Source organism: Phyllosticta citriasiana (assembly GCF_038021145.1).
Source record: "Phyllosticta citriasiana strain CBS 120426 chromosome Unknown IWZ02scaffold_8, whole genome shotgun sequence".
In the NCBI taxonomy this organism is placed as follows: Eukaryota; Fungi; Ascomycota; class Dothideomycetes; order Botryosphaeriales; family Phyllostictaceae; genus Phyllosticta; species Phyllosticta citriasiana.
In genome coordinates, this window is record NW_027117285.1 from 1,720,958 (window position 1) to 1,733,780 (window position 12,823).

At 56.5% G+C, this 12,823-nt stretch overlaps 5 protein-coding genes across 5 annotated transcripts; 2 read left to right on the forward strand and 3 right to left on the reverse strand.

Moving 5' to 3' along the window:
* The first annotated feature begins 825 nt into the window (after positions 1–825).
* IWZ02DRAFT_302770 (SCA7, zinc-binding domain-containing protein) lies at positions 826–2,856 on the forward strand. The gene is made up of 3 exons (XM_066763961.1): positions 826–932; positions 1,012–1,173; positions 1,245–2,856. The coding sequence occupies exons 1-3, from the start codon at positions 908–910 to the stop codon at positions 2,690–2,692; spliced, it is 1,635 nt and encodes a 544-aa protein (XP_066621993.1). The 5' UTR covers positions 826–907; the 3' UTR covers positions 2,693–2,856.
* Positions 2,857–4,786: 1,930 nt separating this feature from the next.
* On the reverse strand, positions 4,787–7,422 carry IWZ02DRAFT_521686 (histone-lysine N-methyltransferase SET9; the record flags this gene model as incomplete). Its single annotated transcript, XM_066770798.1, has 3 exons — positions 4,787–5,904; positions 6,355–7,285; positions 7,348–7,422. Coding segments are annotated over 3 exons (1,941 nt in total), but the record flags the coding sequence as incomplete, so codon positions are not given.
* Positions 7,423–7,898: 476 nt separating this feature from the next.
* On the forward strand, positions 7,899–9,139 carry IWZ02DRAFT_302885 (mitochondrial 54S ribosomal protein uL14m). Its single transcript, XM_066763962.1, has 4 exons — positions 7,899–8,045; positions 8,154–8,238; positions 8,500–8,733; positions 8,902–9,139. The coding sequence occupies exons 1-4, from the start codon at positions 8,031–8,033 to the stop codon at positions 8,970–8,972; spliced, it is 405 nt and encodes a 134-aa protein (XP_066621995.1). The 5' UTR covers positions 7,899–8,030; the 3' UTR covers positions 8,973–9,139.
* A 633-nt stretch (positions 9,140–9,772) lies between these two features.
* IWZ02DRAFT_379321 (uncharacterized protein) lies at positions 9,773–10,504 on the reverse strand (the record flags this gene model as incomplete). Its single annotated transcript, XM_066765036.1, has 3 exons — positions 9,773–10,089; positions 10,192–10,367; positions 10,425–10,504. 3 exons carry the CDS (start codon positions 10,502–10,504, stop codon positions 9,773–9,775), a joined length of 573 nt encoding a protein of 190 aa, XP_066621996.1.
* A 358-nt stretch (positions 10,505–10,862) lies between these two features.
* On the reverse strand, positions 10,863–12,465 carry IWZ02DRAFT_302924 (uncharacterized protein). Its single transcript, XM_066763963.1, has 3 exons — positions 11,961–12,465; positions 11,783–11,898; positions 10,863–11,729 (listed from the first exon to the last, which is right to left on the reverse strand). The coding sequence occupies exons 1-3, from the start codon at positions 12,260–12,262 to the stop codon at positions 10,894–10,896; spliced, it is 1,254 nt and encodes a 417-aa protein (XP_066621997.1). The 5' UTR covers positions 12,263–12,465; the 3' UTR covers positions 10,863–10,893.
* Positions 12,466–12,823: the final 358 nt, after the last annotated feature.

Sequence of the window (12,823 nt, forward strand, 5' to 3'; positions counted from 1 at the left end):
TCGAGGCGCTTTTATGGACGTACGTCGGGCGATCCGGTGGGCGGAAAGGAGGAATTTGCTGGTTCTGCTTTGGGGCTGTTTTTCTATTGTGCGCATGGTGTCGGTGTCAGTGTCGGTGTCAGTGTCGGTGTCAGTGTTGGCGTCGGTGGGGTATGGCCGGATGGCTGGCTGGAAGGGTGGCTTCGTGAGGGCGAGAGAGAAGGAGAGGGTGGGCGGGATGTGTGATTGGAGGGCCACATATGTCCTCCAAGGCTTCGTACAAAGTCAGAATGTATCTACACAAAACTGAAATGGACGCAGATGCGGAGCTCTCGCATGTTTGATGCGTGATGACAAGAGAATGAAAAAGGCATTAGCAGACTTGGGAGCATTCGTGGGTGTCGGTGGCTCGTGGCGCAACTTTGGTGGTGAAGAACTGCCTCCCAGATGCGCCTGTGGCTGCGGATGAATGCTACTTGGGTACAGCTGTTGTTGTAGTTCCCGGCGCAGTCTCTTCTTTGATAAGGATTACGCTGTGTTTCTGCATATCAAGGGTGCTTCGATGGTCCCTGTCGCTCTGAATCGTACTTGGTACTTTGACAAGGGGCTTGAACGCTCCCTGCCCATATTCTCTGAATGACCTGAGTTCGCTAAGTTTAATCGTTTACGCTTCTTTACTGCTAGCAAGTTTCTTGAAAAAGCTGGGGGTGATGAATGGAAACATTAAAGATTTAACCTGTGCCTGGCATTGTCTTGTTTGGTGTTGCAGGCGATAGGGCCGCGGCGTGAGGCGCTCCCGGGGCAGAAGGCTGGGGTTGGCCGATCCATCAACCCTCCCCCCCCCCCCACACGACCTCCAACACCGTCAACTTTCGCTGCACCCCAGGACCATCTCCACGCCCTATACACGTTACAGATCATAGCAACCATGGTGGCGAATGGCGCCCGAAAGAGTACGTCGCGCGCGCTTCCACCACACTCGTGGGCATGCGACCTGTTTGCGTGGGCACTGAGCTGACAAGTCGGACACAGCGCCAACAGCCGCGGGCTCTAATAACAAGCAGAGCTTGGTCGACGCACACGCCGCAGACACGGTCCTGAACGATAAGGAGAGGAAGCCGCTCAAGATCAAGCTCAAGCAGTCGTCGGCGAAGCAGACGCAGCCGGGAAACTGGAAGGAGAGCGAGATTGTCGGTACGCTTGGTTGCTTGGTTGCGCGCGCGCATGCCGCACCTAGGACCGCACGCTGATGCCTTGGTCTCTAGATGCAAACAACAAGAAGGTTGACGCACCGGCAGGCTCGACGTCGCCGCTAGTCAACTCGCTCAACGAACACATTCTCGCCGCATTCACGACAAACCGCCCCTTGGACGACCAGCTCGACACGGTCCAATGTCGCCACTGTCGCCGCCCCGTTCTACGCACGTCGGCCAAAGATCACATCAAGGACTGTCTGGACAAGAAGCAGGCCAAGCTTAAAAAGAAGAAGGAGGCAAAGGAGGCCAAGGAAGCCGCCATCCGCCGCGAGAAGGGCCTCCCGTCGGAAGATGAAGGGCCACCCAAGAACGCGCGCAAGAGCGCCAAGGGAGCGCTAGACGACCACACGGGGGCAAAGAAGACGAAGAAGCGCAAGGCAGATGGCGATGCGGAAAAGGCGCCAGCCAAGAAGAAGAAAAAGGATGAGCCCAAGGCCAAACAGGCCAAGCCCAAGGGCCCGGTCGATGTCGAAAAGCAGTGCGGCGTGTTGCTCCCCAACGGCAGCATGTGCGCGCGCTCGTTGACGTGCAAGTCGCACTCAATGGGAGCAAAGCGCGCCGTGCCCGGCCGCTCGCTGCCGTACGACATGCTGCTGGCGCAATATCAAAAGAAGAACCAGGCCAAGCAGCAGCGCGCGGCCATTGACGCCAACGCACCGCTCGCCGACGACTTCGACAACCACGGGCCCATCGACTCGGACGAGGAAAAGGACGCCATCATGGCAGCGATAGTGCGCTCGCGCCCAACGCCGCTCGTCACGCGTCCGCTCATCGCAACGCGCTCCAAGTACCAAAACGTGCGCATCAAGGAGATGCTGCAGCAGAGCATGGGCGGCCGCAACGGCTCCGGCCTCTTCTCCACTGGCGCTCCGCCACCTCCCCCTTCCACCTCGTCAACAGACCCGCACAACATGCCCTCATCCTCGTCCTCGTCCACTTTCCCCCCAACCGCCTACCGCTCCGCCGGCCTCGGCCTCCTCGGCGCCATCTTTGGCGAACCGCACCAGCCGCCTCCCCTCCTGACACCCGGTGGCGCCGCAAGCGCATCGTCTTCAACAAACGCAACGGCCGCCGCAGTAGCGGCTGCAACAGCTGCCGCAGCGGGACCTGGTTCCGGCATCGGCCTCGGCGCAGGCGACGACGTCGCGGCTGCGGCGGCCATGGGTATGTCATCGGCCAACGCAGCGGCTGTGGCGGCAAGACGGCAATCCAGCATGGGCAACGCGGGCAGTGGTGGTGGTGGTGGTGGTGGACCTGGCGGCGGGCCGCGCCAGATTCTGCCCGGTCAGTTGCCTGGTCCGACGCCGAATACGTCTGCCGGCGGAGGTGGAGGTGGAGGAGCAGGAGGAGGCGGTGGTGGTGGTGCAGCTGGAGCCGGCGGCGCTGGTAGTCGCAAGACGAGTCTGAATGCGGCGGGCTTGGGCGTCAATGGCGTTGCCGGTGTGGGTGTGGGTTAGGGACCCTCCGCCTACTATATTTCGCCTTATTTCTGAGGCTTACGGTTGGCGACTGGCTGGTTGACTCTTGGGGTGTTTGTTTGTTTCTTCTTTCTGTACATTCATCCCATCCCATCCCACCCGCTTCTGTCGTGCACTCGCAAATCCACTGATCATACTTTCTCCTCTTCCCCCTTCCCCCTTTCTCGTTTCTCCCTTGTCTCTTTTAAATGAAACCTACGGGTTTCCTTTCTGTCTGCTCTTGCCCTTTCTTCCACTTTCCCCCGCTGTATGTTTTGATTCGGTCAGGTTCGGTTCGGTTCGGTTCTTTTCCTTAGTAGCTGGCGTTTCAAAGAGCGAGTGGGTTTAGTTGGCTGATTAGTTGGCTGGTGGGGTTAATAGTGGCGCTTGTTATCGTGTGGTTGCATTGAGCAGAGACGAATGAGTGAGTGAGTGAGTGAGGGAGTGAGTGAGTGGATTGGCTCTGCAGGTGGGATGAGGATACTGGGGTTTGTAGGTAGTGGACAGTGGACAGTGGACACTTGAGTATACGGGATGAAGCAGGGGAGATTAGTAGTAATAGTTGTGATCTATACCAAAACATCTATTTTGACTCGTCCATTAATTACTCCGTCTGTCCGTCCGTCCGTCCGTCCGTCCGTCCATCCGTCGTGAGGGCGATCACGTCGCTACACAGGTGATGTTGTGTGGTGGTCTGGTGTCTTGATACAACCATCTAGTAAGTAAATGCCACAGACTCAACAGTCTGCCAGTTCTTTGTGTGCTCTAGTCCACGTTTCCATTCACACATGTAGTCAGTTGTGCACCTATCTAACACTATTCCAGGAAGACGAGCCCGTCTACGCAACACACCCATGCTTACATACCCGCCTACAACATCTATCCACATGGCCAACGTATTCATACATGTACTTTCTCGCTCGCTCGCTTGCTTACTAGTTGACTACCCATGTATGTCTGTCCCAACGCTCTCCTCCTAAGCCCATCTCTCTCTCTCTCTCTCTCTCTCTCTCTCTCTCTCTCTCTCTCTCTCTCTCTTGCGCCTCTCTTCCTCTCCCTTCCTCGTACTTTACACGGCGCTCTGGCTATAATACAAACACCACAAACACCACCATCACCACCACTCCCCATCTACCTACCCACCTTCTTATTCCCAGCAACAATCCATCAAGAAAAACAGAAAGACCCGCTCGCTAAACGCAAACGCAAAGTAAACGCCGAAGCCAAACCACGCTGCGCCGCAGCACCAACGCTCGATTGAACATTTGAAAAAACGTCTCTTCTTAATCTTTGCCTTCTTTCTCCGTCCGTTGTATCGCGTAACACCACCTGCCCACCTACCTACCGACCTACCTACCTACCTACCAACCATGCGCCGCCAGCCACTACACCTTTACCAACACCTACCACGCCTGTGCCCACTCCACCCCACTCCACTCCAGAATACAGAAGCCACGCGCTCAGCCACCTCGTTGTAGCCCTGCATGCCTGCCTGCTCTCTAGATCGGGAACGGTACTAGGACAACTATTAGACTATTGCTAGAATTGAATGGAAGGAGATAGACAGATGAACGATGATGGTGAAAGGGAAGATCCCACCCTACGCGTCCGTCTCCGTCCGTCAATCACCTGTTGCTGCATCGCGTGCGCCTCGCCTCATCTTCTAAGAATTGACATCGGAATTATTGGCCTTGCTGCTTGCTTGTAGTTTCGCCAATGACGACGATGACGACGACGACGACGACGACGACGACGACGACGACGACGACGACGACGACGTGGCCTCGCTGGATGGAGGGTGGATGGAGGGTGGATGGAGGATGGAAGGAAAAGGGAAGATGAAGATGAGGATTATGAAATGGAAGAGGGAAAATAATGCAAGAAAAGGGAATAAAGTCTGTAGGTGGATGGGGGGGTGGGTGGTGCCCCATATACGACGACGACGACGACGCTGCTTCTCTGCCCCGACTCCCGACTCCCGACTCCGTGCCATGGATCCGATGCCATCTATGTATGTATGCTATGATGCCGTGTCCATAGAAATAGATGGATAGATAACCCAGCCAGCCTGCCAGTCAGCCAAGCCAAGTCTAGCCAGCTTTTGCAAAGGGAAAAGAGGAAGGAGAGGAGAGAGGAGAAGAGGGAAACAGAGAGATCGAAGATGGGGCGAAACCGTGACCTCCTCTGTCGAGCTCCATGCCATTGATTCATCCCATTTCATGCCATTCAACCACCATCCCATGTCGAAAACTTCCGGCCAAACGACGTCGCTCACTCCTACCTCGCCCCCAAGCTCAGGCGACTCCTCGTCCTGCGCGTGCCCCTCCTCGGCGTGCCCTCGCCACTCTCGCTCTCAGTCCCCAAGCGGTTCGAGTCGCGGTCGCGCGCCTCGCTCTCGCGACGGCGGACAATCTCGGCGGCCAGCGTCTTGCGGCCCTTGCGCATCTCACGCTCCTCGTCGGGCGGGATGAAGCGGTGGATCTCGCGGTGGTCGAGCACGCGCTCCTCTGTGTCCCAGCGGCCTTCCTTTTCGGTCTTGGGCCACATGTATCCGTATAATTTGGAGTGCCGCTCGCACCGTGGGCACGCCGCGCGCGTCAGGTACGCGTCTTCTTGCACAAAGTCGCCGTCGCACGTCCGGCACGACACCCACCGGCTGTACTTGGCGCACAGCAGCAGCGGCGTCAGCGTGTAGTCGCCTGGGTGGCGCCGGTTGGGGTCGAGCGTCGACGACTCGGCGGAGCCGGCGGAGCCGCTCTCGATCGTGGGGATCGGCGCCGCGGGCTGCGACGTCGGTGGGAGGTCCTTGTTTTGCAAACGGGACCGCGTGCGGGGAGGCGTCTGTAGCCGCTTGTGGCGGACCAGCCGCTGATTGGCATCATCAAAGGCGACGTTGTCGGACAGCTCGCTGAGCTCTGATGTAGAGGTTGAGATGGGCGTTGACGAAGATCCTTCTGCAGCAGAGCTATCGACCTGGATGGTGATACCTGGAGTGTTTTGCCCAATCTGTGTCTTTGACTGAGGCCCAGACAAGGCCGCCGTCGCAGCTTCGTCGTCTGCTGAAGTTGCAGCGGTCGATTCGGAGGATGGCGGCGAACTGTCGTATGAGGCGGGCGAGTCCGTGCTGAAGGAGTCTGATTCCGAGAGAACAGAGCCATGGAGTTTGTGTTGATTTCGGAGTGCTGTCAACTTTGCGTAGGCGGCCCCATGAGCTTCCTTGAAGGACATGGAGGAAAGACTGTGACGCATCCTGGGCCGTGCGCCCTTCTTGATACCATTCTCGGTTGAATTTCTCCTCTTGCGCTCCCGATCTTTGCCCCATATCGCATCATTAGTCTGCGCACTGGCTGATGTATCATCAGGCTCCGGGCTTTGTGTACTTGCATTAACTCTCTTCTCCTTTTCTACAATGAGCCAGGAATTATAGGGAGAATTGTAGGGGTATGTCGGGTTAGGAAGATAATTTTGGGCAAAAGGTTGCGTGGTCGCGATGTATCTCGGTGGCGACTTGTCCATCTTTCTCCTTTTCCGGGGATTTGCAGCCGCTTCCGAATCTTGATCCTGCGAATCTTCTGGGTTTTCCATGGCATTCATGGGTGACCAAGACCTAATCCCAAAAGGCCTATGGGGTTTGCCATTGTCTCTGGGATTGTGACTGACACCGTCCCTGAAGTCGTCTGTGACTTCGTCGGTAGGATCATCCGAGAGAATTCTCATAGGAGCCGAATCTTCGTCCTGCGAGTCTGCTTGGGCGCCAACAGGGTACTTCCTCTTTTTCCTGAACGAATACGGGCTATCCGGGGCCGAGTCCACATCGGCGGCGGCATGCGTCTCTTCAGCCTCCTTGCTCTGAGCCGTCTCTTCCTTCTTCGCCGGAGCCTCTTCGTCTTGGTCGTCTTCTTCTGATCCTTCGTCCTTTTTAAGTGGATCCCACCCATTCCGCTGGTACCTCTCGCACGTGGCGCACAGGCACTCGCAGTTATCCTCACCAAAGTAATCGTCGCCATAGGAAACGGTGATTTCCTCGCCAGACTCAATGTCGCGCACGGAAACGATGGACATGCCATTGGGGCCGTTGGTGGTCAGGCGAGCGTTTGCTTCGCAGTCGTGATTGGCGAAGCGGGCCGGGCCCAAGAACAGTGACGACGTCTTCTTTCTGCTGCTCCTCACAATGCTGAAATCGCTCTTGTTGACGTCGAGCTTCTCTTCCTCCTTTTGAGTCAAGGCTACCTGGATGCCGCAGAGGTACTTGATGACTTCGTGCTTGCGTATGTCTCTTCGCGCGTAGACGGCGGCCTCGTGCTGCGTGATGGTGTAGCGATTGGTCGTCGCAACCTCCCAGGGGCAGTCAGGCATATAAATGTTAATGTACTTGCGCAAATGGCGCTTGAAGTGCTCGCGCTCATCATTGGTGCCGAGGCGCTGAAAGTTCCTCTTCAAGGCTGGCTCCTCAAGCAGCAGCTGCAGCGCCTTGGCGGGATCCTTGCCGATAATGACCTTCTGGCGGAGCAGCTCTGCGACCTTTTCGTCATTGAGGCCACGGAGCGGAGAGTAGCGCAAGCGGTTCTTGCGGATCGTGGTCCAAAAGTAGACCTGAGGGCGCCAGTGTCAGCCTCGAAACGCTGCAACACGGCGCAAGGCGCGGCGCCTCTTACCTTGTCCACAAGAGCGTCTGTTGCGAGATCGTCGTAGTGAGCAAGCTGGGACAGAGTCAAGCCGCCCTTTTTCGCAAGGGCCTCTTTCAAGGGCGCTTCTTTGTCCCGCTTGGACATGGTGCGAGCTCGCCAGCAAATACAGACGAGGCGAGGATGGAAGCGTGGGCCAAGGACTCGAATTCGAACGACGCCAAAGGAAGCAAAGCAGAAGCGCGAGAGAATAGGAGAGCCGGTGACGTAGAGGGAGCGTGCGTTGCAGGGCGCAAGGGCAGAAGATCACGAGGGAGGGCGTCGACAGCAGGTGGACGCATTAGAGGACGAGAGGAAGAGACTTGAAGCAAGAAGACAGGACGGGGAAGCGGGAGGGAGAGCGGCGCCTTAGCAGTAGCGCGGCCAATATCGACAGACGTCCATTTGGTACCGGCGCGAGGAACGGAGGACGTGGTAAGTCTAAGTTTTGGAGGGAGTGTCGAGGAGAGAAGGCTGGGGTCAATGTCAGGCATCCCGACACCGAGAACCGCCAGCTCGGACTACGGCCATGTACCACTTGAAGTTCCCGCGCGGATTTCTCCGCCGCCAACATCATCGCTGCTCCAACACCTCGACGCCGCCTCTCCCCAACTGCCTGTCCCCTCGACATTGAACACGCCGCAGACTGACGAGGGCGTGATCCGTCCGTCACCATGATTCAGCTCAAGGTACGCCGCCATCAACCGCCGCCGCCGCATCGTCTGGACGTGGACCACACCTCCAACACCTCCAACATCGGACGGATCCTCCCAAGCTGACTGACGCGCACGCAACAGTCGCTGATCAATTGCATCGACAACTCGGGCGCCGCCATTGTCGAGTGCATCAAGGTCATGCGCGCCGAGCGGCCCGCCAAAATCGGTACGAGACGACGACTTCTTCTGCTGCTCTTCCTCCATGTCCTCTGCCCTGCACCACCGCTCGTATGCGGTACTTTTACACCACGTCCCAACAGCGCGCCGCTGCATCTAGACGCCGTACAATTTTCCGCTCCGAACAAGCTTCAGAGCATTCATTCATCCCAACGCGACCCGGCGCAATCTACGCCACACCCCGACCCTCCGCGCTCTTATGCCCCCCTCACAAGAACCACGACAACACTAACACGCACCTCTACTCTAGGCGAACGCATCATCGTCGTCGTGCAAAAGCAGCGCAGCTTCGGGCCCGAATCCGGCGGCGGCAGCGTGTCGGTGAGCGCGGCAAACAAGGTGCGCCGCGGCGACATACGGCACGCCGTCGTCGTGCGCACGCACAAGAAGCTGCAGCGCCCCGACGGCAGCGTCGTCCGCTTCGATGACAACGCTTGCGTCCTCATCAACAAGAATGGCGAGCCCATTGGCACCCGTTTGAACGGTGAGTGGTGATTGACTGGGTTGGGTTTGGTTTGGTTTGGTTTGGCGCGGCGGTTGAGAGGATGATTGGCTGGTGGGGACGAATAGTGGTAGTTGAGACGAGACGAGATGCGGTAGATTTGGTGTTTTTGTGTGGGTGACAGATTGGCTGACAGTGTCGCGTGTGCAGGTGTTGTGGGCGCCGAGCTCAGGAAAACGCAGTGGTCCAAGATCCTCTCCATGGCGCCGGCCCACGTATAAACGAAATCAAAACACACCACGCACGCAGGAATAAAACCGAAACAGAGTGAGAAGGAGTAAAATATCCCATTGCATCAGGTCATCTAGAGCAGCACATGGTTTGTGGTACTCGAAAGGAATCAGGGTATCAGAAACCCACCGCCAAAGAGTTTTCTTTTTCACATCAGCAACCCCAAACGCCGCGCAGGAGAAGTTCTAGAAAGGGCAGAAAAGTGTAAAAAAGCCCGCCTGCGAGAAAAAACATGAAAAATTTCCCCGCTCAAGTGGATAACTCCCATCTTATGCTGAGACTCCATTCCCCATCATTTTTCAGACTCGATAGTCCCGTGGCATTATGATCTCCATGGCCAGCCTCCCCATGTCGTGGATGGACGTGGTCCTGTCGAAGGGGCGTCTATTGCCAGACGAAGCCACAGCTCGGGCTGACGCATACGTAATAGAGTTTCTGCAAGCACGCGCGCGAGTCAGTTTTTTGGCCGGGCATAAATGTCGTTATTAAAAAAAAGGAGAGAAGAAGAATTGAGGGACGTACCATGCCAGTCTCGGCGGTCCGCTGCTGGGACTGGAAGAACACCGCCTCCGTCTCGCCGCACTTGGGACAGGGGCGGTTCGTCCTAGGCAGCTATAATATACAACGAGCAAGAAGTTAGCGGGCAAAGCTCGACGAGAAGCTCAGCGCGACTAACGACTGTTGCATGTGCTGGTGATGCAGAAAGGTGGTGGTTTGTAAAGGCAAAGAGTACAAGTACAAGTAGGCAAGAAATCTGGATAATGAGAGCAGTGAAGAGCGCGGACGGTCACTAGGGCTGCGGGTGCTCCTGGGAGTGGTGGCAGGGTGGCGCTGTCAGGTCGAGGTTGTCGTCGTCGTCGTCGTCGTCGTCGTCGTCTACGTCGTAGTCTTCATCGAGGTCGAAGTAGCGGTGATCTGCCAGGACGGCGTCGGCCATGTGGACCTCGCGCGGCGGGCGGCTGGCGTGGAGGACGCCGGGTTCCTCGTCGTCGGCCTCGATGAACAGGCCCGCGTCCTTGGTCTCTTGCCCGCACATGCCGCAGAATATCTCCTGTCCGCACATGGTGCAAAACGAGGGCACGTCGGCCAGCAATTCCAGGTCCATGTCTTCATCGTCGTCGTCGGCGTCCATGGGATAGTGATGGTTTGGGTTTGTGTTGGTGGTGGGCATGATGTTGGGGTGCATCGCGCTGCCAACAAAGGTGTTACTAACCGTCGGGTCCTGGCCCAAGTCACTCGTCACGCCCGCCGTCTCGGCGGCTGTGTTGCTCAGCTCGTTGCGGTAGATGCATGACGACTGAGCTTCGGTCTCGTATGAGCAGGTGCGGCAGGCAAACTGGAGCGTGTTGTTTTCCTTGTTCTCGCGCGGGTAGAGCAGGTTGGAGCTGGGCTTGTCAGGAACCGCTTCTTGCAAGACGGGGGGATGCCCGGGGTGAGCTTACCAGTCTTCGCAGAACCTAAAAGTGATCTTCTTGGGCTCGTTGTTCGAGTCCGACGGTGCAGGGCTGGCATACGCGGACATGGCGAGTCGGCGGCTTGAGGGAGGTTTTTGGCGTGAAGAGTCCTTGGACGCGTGTTGGAGAGAGGTGCGTGGTGTGGGAATTCCCGAAAGTAGGTTGGGGGGCAAGAGGTCGTGTTGTGGAGCGGCGGGAGTCGGGGAGATCGATTGGCTTGGCGCGCAGTCTAAGTACAAGCTGTTGCATGCCCGCCACTTGAACCACGACAGTCTCCCCAACCTTTTGTTTGCGCCGCTCAAACTAGACAGCGTGATCTGCCAACGCTTTCTTCTAAAAGTGATGTTGACTGTCATGAGGTCTGGTATGACGCCACAATCCATGATTCAGCCATGACCATCGTCACATGCACGTAGTAACCAGCCCTTGGACAAAAGACATTTAGCACACGTGGATTTCATCTGCTACCTATCACTGGTTGCTCGTTTACAGCGGGCTGTTTCCAAAGCGTCCAGCGCAGCTTTCTGACGGCTGCCAAATCATCCACGTTCAGCACGCCAACGCCCTCCTTGAGCAGCACCTGCCAAAGCGATTTCCTAAACTTGCGTGGTTTGCCTGGAGTACCCCAGTATCGCGGTAACAGACCCCTGATCTTGGCCTCGTGGATTTGCTGTCTCATGCTTTTGAGACCGCTATCTCTCAACCCTCTCCAAGTAATGCCAATGCCAGTGGCTGTGGAGAGCTTCGCCGACGCGTAGTGCGAGTTGGACGGATTGTACCTGAACATGGATTTCCCGGGCGTGTCGGACTTGTGTTTGAGAGACCTCAACGGAGCGTCGAAAAAAACGTCTCGGTAAGTCTCGTTGGCAGTGACCAAATTGTAAGGCAGGCTTCCTGTGCCGACGACAGTCACGGGGCCGGGAATACGATGGGTGCCGTTCCAGTGCGCAAGCCATCCACGCTGTCGGAGTGGTTCCAGAGCCTCGTTGAAATATGGCCAGGTCTCGGCGCCGGCAGTCTTGAAGTCAACGAGCAAGACAAGAGATTGCAGTGGAGCTGCGGCAAACACTCCTGCGTGTGGCCCTTGGGCACCTGTGCTGCCGCCAGAATTCGCAGCCTCAAGGATTCCGACGAGCGGTTCGATGTACACGTTCGATAGAGTGATGTTTCGCGTGCGGTCTCCGCGATAGTGGGCAACGTAAAGCTCTTCTCCAGCAAGCCAAATGTCAGCCTCAACACTAGCGCACCCTGTGCCCAGAGCAGCATACAGCGGTGGAGAACGCAGGTAGTCATCTGAAATAGGTGAGTCTTGGACAAGCGGGGACGGCTTGCTTTTCTAGACTCACTGTGAGAATGACACGGTATAGGCTGAACCCCTTCAACAGGGCTTCTCCAATTACCCAAACTGTCTAGCCATGGATGGTCTTCCCCGTGGCCCTCTCGAGGAAAGAGGCATAAGGAGCTAACAAACCGTGTCAGAGCAGGTGCAAAGAGAAGGTCGAAAGGTTTGCTTTGCAGACTTACAGAATTGACAACAATAGTAAAGCGGCTAACGGCATGCGCAAATATCGAATGAGGGAACGGCCTCTGAATGCGCCAGCGGCGTAGGCCTTTGTAGGTTCATCCACGAGGATGAGAGGGCTGTAGGCATATTTTTTGTTCCATGGTAGATGTAGCATTGTGGAGACCTTGTTGGGAGAGAACCAAGGAGTAACAGTGGTTGTTGGATCAAAAACAAGAGCATGTCTAGCAAAGCGGACACGGAGACCATTTTGTTCAGAACAGTTAAGATAGCGAAACAAAGAGTGACGACTGAACGAGTCCATGCTATACCCAGCTTCAGTTACAGGAGAAGTGACGATTGGTTGGACGTTTTGCAACAGTAGGTAGTGTAAGGGGACCGAAACGGATAGTGGACCAATAAGCGACCAAGGACGCTAGCCCGATCAGGCGTCCGTTGCTAAGACGCTGGTGAACGTCGAGCTCTTCCTCTCAACTTGCAACCATGGTGACTCTTTTTCCGCTATGTCAAGTCCATTCAGGCTAGACGATTCAGCAGTCGCCTACACACGTCATGGTTGCGGCGGTGCTGGTGGTTTGGTGTAGGTACCCAACCTTAAGGCATCTTGGGCGGAATCCAAGTTTCGTCATCGGAAAAGGTGTTGGCAGGGCAATTTTGCGCCTTCGATGGCAATAATCAGCACGCTCTATGATATTAATGACGGTCAGTATTTCGACATTGGCTGCGGCATTCGCCAAGTCGTCCAGCCTACCATGTGCTGAAGCCACAGACGGCCAGATGAGAGCGGCTCCGCGTCGACTCGGGCTCTACCTGCCACAGCCAGGAGTCCGGGACGAGGTCGGGATAAGAACTTGTGAATTGCGTG

Bases quoted from the DNA above. Each gene is read 5' to 3' on its own strand.
- IWZ02DRAFT_302770 (XM_066763961.1), top strand. From the start codon at position 908: ATGGTGGCGAATGGCGCCCGAAAGA. The intron at 933-1,011 runs GTACGTCGCGCG...AGTCGGACACAG, and splicing joins GGCGAATGGCGCCCGAAAGA to CGCCAACAGCCGCGGGCTCT. The intron at 1,174-1,244 runs GTACGCTTGGTT...CTTGGTCTCTAG, and splicing joins GAAGGAGAGCGAGATTGTCG to ATGCAAACAACAAGAAGGTT.
- IWZ02DRAFT_302885 (XM_066763962.1), top strand. The intron at 8,239-8,499 runs GTACGAGACGAC...CCTCTACTCTAG, and splicing joins CGAGCGGCCCGCCAAAATCG to GCGAACGCATCATCGTCGTC. The intron at 8,734-8,901 runs GTGAGTGGTGAT...TCGCGTGTGCAG, and splicing joins CATTGGCACCCGTTTGAACG to GTGTTGTGGGCGCCGAGCTC.
- IWZ02DRAFT_302924 (XM_066763963.1), bottom strand. From the start codon at position 12,262: ATGGACTCGTTCAGTCGTCACTCTTTGTTTCGCTATCTTAACTGTTCT. The intron at 11,899-11,960 runs GTAAGTCTGCAA...ACGGTTTGTTAG, and splicing joins TTACTATTGTTGTCAATTCT to CTCCTTATGCCTCTTTCCTC. The intron at 11,730-11,782 runs GTGAGTCTAGAA...CACCTATTTCAG, and splicing joins TATACCGTGTCATTCTCACA to ATGACTACCTGCGTTCTCCA.